Source organism: Xenopus laevis, chromosome 1S (assembly GCF_017654675.1).
Source record: "Xenopus laevis strain J_2021 chromosome 1S, Xenopus_laevis_v10.1, whole genome shotgun sequence".
Lineage (NCBI taxonomy): Eukaryota > Metazoa > Chordata > Amphibia > Anura > Pipidae > Xenopus > Xenopus laevis.
The window spans coordinates 54,360,340-54,370,225 of record NC_054372.1 but is presented as its reverse complement, the minus strand read 5'-3'; the positions used below and the strand labels follow the sequence as shown (position 1 = coordinate 54,370,225).

Below are 9,886 nucleotides of genomic sequence, written 5' to 3'. Positions count from 1 at the left end.
TCAGCTCCAGAAATGTAGCCATGTTATCAAACAGCAACAACCGTGGCTGACATAGACACACCTGGGCAGGGATAAAGGTCGCCACCTAGTGGGTGTCCCAGTATAGTTCGCGGAGTTGGGGTTTACCTACTAAATTTGCACAGTTTAAAACGGAGTATACCACCTGGAAGGGGGGGGGATATTACCCTGAAAATATAGGTTTGCAGTAAGCCTGTTATTGATCTTATTCTCCCCATGCAATGAGCCTCTCTCAATAGCACAAGCCCTAGTAACATAGGGGAGTCATTACTACTCTGTGAGCAATTGCGCGGACTGAACAGGGATGCGAAGCCTGTGGCCCTCTGTCTGTCTCTTGCGCTCTAATTCCCAATAGGGATATAATGCGACTTGTAAGCCTTCAGGTCAGCTCATGTTCAGCGAATACAGAAGGGATAATAAGAACAATAAAGATTGATCAGGCCGGGATACTGCACCCCACTCTCCATTAGTATCCCCGGGGAATGTGGATGCGCAAAACGGAGCGCTCCAGTGCGATTATTAATCCCCCCCCCCCATCATAATCCTGCTAGTGGTTTCCTCCGCTTTAGGATTTCACATTGAAACGGAGCCGGATATGCAGCTTCCGCTTTCCCAGATAAAATCAGACAGCTGGGCTTGGCCTCGCCATCTGTCCGCCAATATGCTCCTGGGGGCAGCGATCACACGCGCAGCACCTATTGATCAGCGCTACAAGGTGGGACTGCTGGCAAGGATTATTCCATTGGGGCAGGGGAGCTGCTGCCGTAGGTGCACTTGGGGGGTTAGAGGGCAGAGCCATTTGCAACACCCCTTCTGCTCGCCTGGAAAGTGAGTGCCCCAGTGCGAGTAGGATCCTTCCTGTAAATTAAAGGGATCTCAGCCTTATCGGGGAACGTGGGAAAGCAGCACTCAGGCTTCCTCTATAGCAGGGGTCCCCAACCTTTCTTGCCCGTAAGCAACATTCAGATGTAAAAAGAGTGGGGGAGCAACACAAGCATGAAAAAGTCCCTTGTGGTGCCAAATAAGGGCTGTGATTGGCCATTTGGTATCCCCTATGTGGACTGGCAGCCTACAGGAGACTATACTTGCCAGTATACTTAGTTTTTATGCAATGAAAACTTGCTTCCAAGCCCGGAATTCAAAGACAAGCACCTGCTTTGAGGCCACTGAGAGCAACATCCAAGGGGGTGGAGAGCAACATGTTGCTCACGAGCTACTGGTTGGGGATCACTGCTCTATAGGCACCCAGTAATCTCATCTCTGCCGCTAGTTATCGACTACAACGCCCAGGATCCCCTGGCAGCCGGAGCAGAGTGTTGTAGCTAGGGATGCAACGAATCCACTATTTTGGATTCGGCGAACCCCCGAATCCTTAGTGAAAGATTTAGTGGAATCTGAATCCTAATTTGCATATGCAAATTAGGGGTGGGAAGGGGAAACATTGTTTACTTCCTTGTTTTGTGACAAAATGTCACACAATTTCCCTCCCCACCCCTAATTTGCCAATGCAAATTTGGATTCGGATTCAGTTCGGCCAGCCAGAAGGATTCGGCCGAATCTTGAACCGTATCGTGGATATGGTGCATCCCTAGTTGTAGCACTACAACAGCTGAGGGGGGTCACCATAAATCCCCTGTTTTGGGGCCTTGTACAGATAACACCCACATCACATGCCTCTGTTCTCCAGGGAAATACAAGGAACCCGTTCCACTGCTTTCCGCAAAGGAATAACAAGAGAAGCACTGCGGGCTACAGCTAGAAATGCAAATAGCACTCTGACTGCGCTACAAATTCCTTTAGTGCAGGGAGGGGGGTCTCCAATTAGCAGCCAGGACCCCCTTCTGTGCAAACACTGTTGGTGGCAATTGGGTTAGTTTGCATTGGGTACTTTGATTTTAGGAAATGATAATGGCAGACAACTCTCCCACACAGCCCCAGGCTATGAAGGGGGATGGGAAGCTTGTCTGTCTGTCTCTAGGAAGTTGGGGGGGGGGACTTAACCACTCCAACAACAATGCAAAGCATACAGCAGCTTCTCTGCAAGTATCTGTATGTAATGTATGTGTGTGTGTGTGTATATATATATATATATATATATATATACACACACACACACAAACAGTCTATATTACTGCCACTCACAGGATTTTCATAGAGAGTCAAACAGTTGGGGGCAGATTTACTAAGGGTCGAATATCGAGGGTTAATTAACCCTCGATATTCGACTAGGAACTAAAATCGTTCGACTTCGAATATCGAAGTCGAACAATTTAGCGCTAATCCTACGATCGAACGATCGAAGGATTATTCGTTCGATCGAACGATTAAATCCTTCGAATCGAAGGATTTTAATCCGACGATCGAAGGAATATCCTTCGATCAAAAAAACGCTGGCAAGCCTATGGGGACCTTACCCATAGGCTAACATTGACTTCGGTAGCTTTTAGCTGCCGAAGTAGGGGGTCGAAGTTTTTCTTAAAGAGACAGTACTTCGATTATCGAATGGTCGAATAGTCGAACGATTTTTAGTTCGAATCGTTCGATTCGAAGTCGAAGTAGTAGTCGATGGTCGAAGTAGCCCATTCGATGGTCGAAGTAGCCAAAAAAACACTTCGAAATTCGAAGTTTTTTTAATTCGAATCCTTCACTCGAGCTTTGTAAATGTGCCCCTTGATGTTGTGAAAAAAGTGATTAGGTTTATTAAATCGACGTTTCGGTAGGGAAACGAAACGTCAAATTAATAAACCTGATCACTTGGAAACGAAACGTCGAATTAATAAACCTGATCACTTTTTCACAACACCAACTGTAGTGTTTGACTCTTTATGAAAATCCTGTGAGTGTGTATATATATATATATATATACACACACACTGAACACCAAAAAAAAAAAAAAAAAAAAAATATATATATATATATATATAAGAGAGATGTAAACACACACACACATATAATAATGCAACCCTCTTGTAAGATATAAGGATATGACAAGTTACCAAGGAGTTCCATGACCAAATCCAGTTATTGGAAGAGAGAGTGCTACTAACTAAATGTCTCCATGATACGAAACGCGTCAGGATTCAATGTTTTTAAACTGTTGGAATAAAAGTTGCTGTTACTTCACAAATGGAGTCCGAGTGCTTGCCGATTTCCTCAACAATTTGTACAGACACCTCCTGCTACGGGTTCGGGGCGATGCACCCGGACCACTCGATACGTCGGGTGAGTGCTTTTCCCAATTCAAGCTTTCAACATAAAGTCGGTCTATGCTAAAGTGGGGGGCCTGGGGTCTTTAAACCCAGGTCACAGTTCCTACAGGGTGAGCGCTATTTAAGTATGATGCCAAAGGATATCATTAATTAAATAAAATTGTCTTGATTAGCACCCTGTATAAAAGGAAAAGATTAAGAGACTGAGCAGCTTTTTTCTATATCATTCATTGTAGTGTTACTAAGTTGCCTTATATAAATTGCACTGTTCCATAGTTCCATTTATAAATACAATGTATTTAGACTTAGCCCCCTTCACTGTCATACATACATACATACATGCATATATACATACACATACATATACATACATGCAGTCGTGCCAGTGGGAAGGGGGTGGTATAGTGGAAATAGCAGGATGTTCTACTATGAAATCCCAGGAAGGAATGTGTATTTGCAGGAAAGCCCAAGCTCTCACCCTGGGGGGACAGGTCCCAGTTCTTCCTTCCCTAAGGAAACAAATGTGAAGCTGGCAAACACGGCAGACAAGTGCAGACACATCAGCACACAGCAGCGCTTGCAACACTCCACACGCGAGCTATGCGTGCTCCTCTCCCCTCATACCCAGTGCACTCACTACAACTAAACATTTTCCATGAACACCAATTCAAGATAAATGAGCCAATGGAAGCAAGTATGGAGATTATTATAGACTAGTCTTTTGGCAGCCTTCACTTGTCACAGAGGCGCAAAATGTGTGGCTGCAGCAAAACCCGTGTTTTAGTGGTTTTTATTGAATACAAGTTTGATACTATATATATATATATATATATATATATATATATATATATATATATATATATATATATATATATATATAAGAACACATTGCACACTAAAGCCTATTGCTTTGGGGAATGTGCTCTGCCCCCCCCCCCCCAGCATCTTAAGGGCTCTTGTAGGAAGTAAAAGCGTGCAGCTATGTTAGCTTACAATACAGCAGTGATCCCCAACCAGTAGCTCATGAGCAACATGTTGCTCTCCAACCCCTTGGATGTTGCCCTCAAAGCAGGTGCTTATTTTTGAATTCCAGGCAAGTTTTGGTTGTATAACCAGATGTACTGCCAGAGTCTCACGTAGGCTGCCAGTCCACATAGGGGCCACCAATAGCCAATCACAGCACTTATTTGTCACTACCCAGGAACATTTTTCATGCTTGTGTTGCTCCTCAACTCTTTTTACATCTGAATGTTGCTCATGGGTGAAAAAGGTTGGGGACCCCTGTAATAGAAGGAAGCCCAGGTTCATTTGTGCAGTGGTAGCTGGTTACCATTACTGCTTCCCCTTCACATCAGGCCTCAGCCTTCCTGCAGACCTTGGGCCCATGGATTTGTTACATTTCCTATAGTCGCACTGACAAGGCCATTGCAAAGCTGTTGAAAAGCAACTCCAGTTCGCCAGCTAAACGCCTGCTCTACCAATCTCTCGTCTTGTCGCCCCGTTTTGACAGCGAACTGACGCACGTGAACTCTCCGCTAAAAATCCACCTTGCAGTGATTTCAGTCAGAGCTACAGCAGCCGCCGCCACTGCCCCGCCCCTCCCACGTGTAATCCAATCAGTGCCCCCGCGGCAGCTCAAGGTTCTGTGTTTGTTTCCCTTACACTATTCCGGAGAGCCAATCAGAGGGCCGCTCTGGAACAAACCCAGCGTTCCAGGAATCCATTCATTCAGAGGCAGGAGAGCGCAAGGCGTGGAAGGTTGTTCCCTGTGGAGCTGTGAGTGATCGCTGCGAGGGTGACACCCTCATTCATCACCATTTATTCTCTGCCCATCGCTGCTCATGTGGATTTCCGATCTGTACTGAGGATTAAGCGGCGCTCGCACACCAGCCTGAGGAATATTTGCATGGCGCGGCTTTCTATTTAAAGGACTTTTGTTTTTTTTTTTGCCATAAGAAAAAACAATCGTTGGAGTTTACGTGTTGCTGGAATAAAGGAGTTATAATAAGAGAAAGGTGTTTCTGCCCTTGTGCCGCCTCCCATCGCGTGTAGCAACAACACGGAGACTACGGTGCCTGTCTGCTGCTGCTAAATCGCTCCCTCACAGACGCGCGACTGCTGCACTTCCTTCAGACCGCGGCTTTGTGGATTTATTTGCTCCCCAGGGCTACCCTGGCCCTAATTACTGTGGCCCCTGGAGAGAAGGCTGCTGCTACAGTCACATACACAAGTGCCAGCTCTGGGGATTTACTGGAGACATGTCCCATGCTTAAGCCTCCAACTGCCGCTCGGATCTTGGACTTGGACGGGTTATTGGTTGGTGCATGCTTGCTCACAGGTAAGTGTCCGGCTCACACTCTGCTCGGCCACCGTATTCTACTGCAACTCCCAATATGCCAGCAGCAGGTTGTTTTACGGTCAGATCGGAGAGAGCATTTGCCCCGTGTCCCCAGTACCTTAGGGGCCCTTCAGGTTAACAATATCTGATGCTGCTGCAGTCCTTCTATGGTTTCACAACTCCTACTGAACTACAGCTCTCAGATGGCAGCTACTCGCAGTTGCAGTTATTAAACAGCTGGAGGGGTGCAGTTTTGCTATCCAGCACATTGGGCCTCCAGCTTTGGTACATTGAGACAGCGCAGCAGCCTATGGCTAGAGGTAGGGTGGGTGTTGGAGTGGGGGGGCTGCTTCACATCATGTTGGGGTGTCCCTGTAATTGAGGTTTCGGTGTGGGAAGCCGGACCCCCAGGCCCCAGTGGAAGGTGTAGTTAGTTGGACTCGTGCAGGGGAATGACTATTACTGACACAGTGTCGGGCAGTGCGCAAACAAGGACGCGCGTGCGCAAACGAGTGCGGACGAGCCTGTGTCGGCACCCGCTTAACCCCTTGCAGTGGCGGACTAGGGGTGGGCTGCTTCTGAGGTACGTGTCCGGCGCCCCCCGTCTTCTGCCGACCCATACTTCCCGCCCTGATTCCTGTCCATTGTGCAGTGGTTAGGAGCGAGTGAGTGTAGGGCTGGCACACTTGGCACGGAGTAATAAAAGAAAACCCAAGCCGTCCCTTGTAATGGGGCTCCGAGCAGGGAGCAGATGGGAAAAGGCGCTGCGGCTGGAATGTGCGCAAAATCCGCCCCCCTGTGGTGATCAGCGCCAGAGCGCATCTCCCCCTCCTCCTTCTCACTGTCACGGTTTGTTTTTCATTCATAACTTTTTCCTTCCTTTGCTGATCATTCGGATTGTCTGTGTAGACCGCCCCGATCTGTATCTCCTTCTCCCCCAGCCTCTACGTAGCTTTGCCCATTCCGCATGTTTATCTTGGAGCAGGGCTCTCCATCCATCTGGCGCATATTGGTTATTTTCAGCGCAGCAGTTCGTGCGATTTTCCTTTTCTTCAATGGCTTGTGTACATTGTGCACCTGGAGGTGTGACACCCCTAAACTGTGGGATTTGTTGTTAGTGTGGCAGTTACTGTGCACAGGGCCAGCATCTGTAGTTTGGGTGCAGCTGCCATCACCCCAATTCTCTGCATCTGCCTGTCCTCTGGCCTTGGGAATGTACATTCAACCTAAAGATCCGACTCTGTGCCTGCACTGCAATACTGGTGCTTAGGGAATCACTGGAACAGATAAGTAGGAGGTTAGAGCTACAGACTTTAACTTCCCCTTTTGTCTCTTATTTATCTCTTTTCTCCCTTTGTTTTGCTTGCTGAGAGCTGCTGCTGAGGGGAAGATTAAATGACAGGAGTCTGCCACATTATTTTATCTCTATGGCACAACTAAAACAGTTACATTTGCTTTAAACAAGAATACCTTCCCGACCTTTGCAATCAAACACTGAATTTCCAGGCGATATACTTCAGCCCTTCCAGTGATTGGTGACTTTCTTATAAAGTTGTTACTTGAGTAAAATGCTCCTCTGTTGGAGATCTATATCTACCCTCCCCCCATAAATTCCCATTACCAATAAATCATTATATGTGGCTTTGTTAGCAAGTACAGTAGCAAAACAAGAAGAGCTCTGTGCCGTGACTGTAATGTTACAGTATCTGGAGGCTTTGTGTTTTTCCTGAACCAGTTGCATCGTGCACAACAGACATGGGTCCCGTCACACACAATGACTTTCATACGCGGCCAGAGTTTGACATTATCTAATTGTAGTCAGGGGTACATTAAATATGGGGGGTAGGGGTGCAGTAATTCGCCATGCTGTCATCTGATATTTCTTGAGATTACAGTAGAACCTCAATTTTACATCACCTGATTTCAAGTTTTCCCTAATTTTACATTGTTGTTGTTTTGTGGTTCCACCGATATATTATGCATAATACATTTCCCTGCTTTTACATTGTTCTTGATTTTACACCATTTTTTCTGATCCCCTGAAAAACGTAAAATGGGGGTTCTACTGTATTTGTATTTGTACCTTTATGTTATCCCCCAGAATGCTGTTCACAAATATTTATCTTTTTGTTGTGATTCGATTGGCAGGTTTTCAGATGCATGCCAAGTTCACGTTGAATGCCAGAAATCAAGATCACTACAGATGGAGCTACAAAGTCAACATGGCATTGGTGGTTCATTAGTCGTGATACAGCAGCCATCTTTAGACAGCCGGCAACGGTTCGATTATGAACGGGAGGTTCAGCCGACGGCTATCTTGTCCTTGGATCAGATCAAAGCTCTCCGGAGCAGGAATGAGTACACGGAAGGCCCATCCATGGTAAAAAAGACTGGACCAAAAACTGTACCGAGGCACATTAAGCAAGAACGGACTCATGAAATCATACCAATTAATGTGAATAACAACAATGAGCACAGGCCCACTCACTGGGCTCACACAGGACATCTACCCAATGGAAGGGCCCCTGGGCTCAGCAGGTCTACTAGCACTGGTAGTGCAGCCAGTTCTGCTAGTACAAATAGTGCTTCTTCTGAGCAAGAACTCCTGGGGCAATGCCCACCACCCAGATCAGCCTCTGGTCACAGGACTGAAAGGATAGTCCGAATGCAACCCAAGGCCAGTGCTTTGCCTGTGGAGGACCTAAAGAGCTCAATAAAAATGGATTATTCGCAACACCGGTTTATCTGTGAACAGTGTGGGAAGTGTAAATGTGGAGACTGCACTGCTCCAAGGACCCTGCCCTCGTGCCTGGCTTGTAACAGGCAATGTCTGTGCTCTGCGGAGAGCATGGTGGAATACAGCACTTGCATGTGTCTGGTCAAAGCAGCTTTCTACCACTGTTCCAATGACGATGAGGGTGACTCTTATGCGGATAATCCTTGCTCTTGTACCCAATCACACTGCTGGTCAAGGTACCTTTGCATGGGAGTAATGTCCATCTTCTTACCCTGCTTGCTCTGTTACCCTCCTGCCAAGGGATGTCTAAAACTGTGCCGAGAATGTTACGACAGAGTTAATCGCCCAGGCTGCCGATGCAAGAACTCAAATACAGTATATTGCAAACTGGACGACGTTCCCCGGGGCCAGGGCAAGCCCTCCTGACTTTAGCGGAGAACGTGTAGCTTCTCCTTCCACATTGTGGAAAAGTGTGTGAGTGATTGTGTGTGTGTGTGTTTGTGTGCGTGACTTCCTTTTCTCCTTTATAACGTTCTAATATTGACCTCTGCTTTTATCACACAGTAATACATGTTACTGTAACCGATACTTTCATGCACAGGCATTAACACAAGTCTTGTGGTGAGGAAAAGGGGGGTTTAATAGGTGCCCTTTTATTCTCTTTTCTCAAATTTGGTTCTTTGTTGCTTCATTTATTAATACTGTTAATGGTAAATCGGATTTTCAACAAAACCTATCTTTTTTTTAGTTTTGTGACTTGGGGTGGGGGAATTTTAATTTTTTTTTTTTTCTTCAGTTTCTTTTTTATTCACAGCAGGAGAAGTCTAGTAACCGCTCCCCTGTCTCCTTTCTTCTGTATAACCAAATGCATATGTAACCCCTTTATTCAGAAAGGAACAGTCTATATAATAGAAGCTCCTGCAGAGCCTTACAAATCGCAGTGTTATCACTAGCTCTATGGGGAGAGTTGTTCCTAACCCTTTGCCTCCAGCAGAGGGGTTAATCCATATCAGCCTTAGCCCCCTATTCCTCATCTCACTTCTGTTGCCTGTGTGTATAGAGTGTCCGTGACATTGGTCTATAAATGTGTCTGTTGAAGGATTTTTTTTTTTTGCAGTTTGGGGTTTTAAACTTCTCCCATGCACACTACCAAGCTTGCCTTATTTGCAGTTCTGGGTAACTTGCAGTCCTGCAGATGTTGTAGAACTACAATTACACCCTTCACCCCCTTCCCAACTGGGCTGGTGGTGGAGGTTGCTGGAAATTGTAATTTAACACCGTCTGGAGGGCTTCAGATTGTCCAATGCTGCCTTTATAGTGTTTCTGTTACTATAGTTTATCTTTATATGCCAGACAATTCAGTAGCCTTAAAGAAATAAGCTCTTTCACCCTTGGAACCAATAGTTTCCTGCTGGTGACCTGTTCTTTTTTTCTTGTTTTCCTTCCTGTGTTTTTCTTATAATTTTTTTTTTTTTTTTAAATGTCTGGGTCACACCCAGACATTTTTGTATATATTCTGTACAAATCACAAAGTTGAATATTGACTATTTTTAAGACAAAAGTCTGCTAAAACTTTTTTTATTG

General features: G+C 45.8%; 1 protein-coding gene across 4 annotated transcripts in view; it reads left to right on the top strand.

Annotated features, from left to right (window-relative positions):
* Positions 1-614: 614 nt before the first annotated feature.
* Positions 615-9,886, top strand: part of spry1.S (sprouty RTK signaling antagonist 1 S homeolog) — a 9,575-nt gene continuing 303 nt past the window's right edge. Inside the window, exons 1-2 of one of the 4 annotated variants that reach the window (XM_041572488.1) lie at positions 615-733; positions 7,714-9,886. The exon at positions 7,714-9,886 is cut by the window's right edge and continues 303 nt beyond it. In XM_041572488.1, coding sequence (XP_041428422.1) covers positions 7,769-8,728 — 960 coding nt within the window. In that variant the 5' untranslated portion in view covers positions 615-733; positions 7,714-7,768 and the 3' untranslated portion in view covers positions 8,729-9,886. 4 annotated transcript variants of the gene reach the window in all.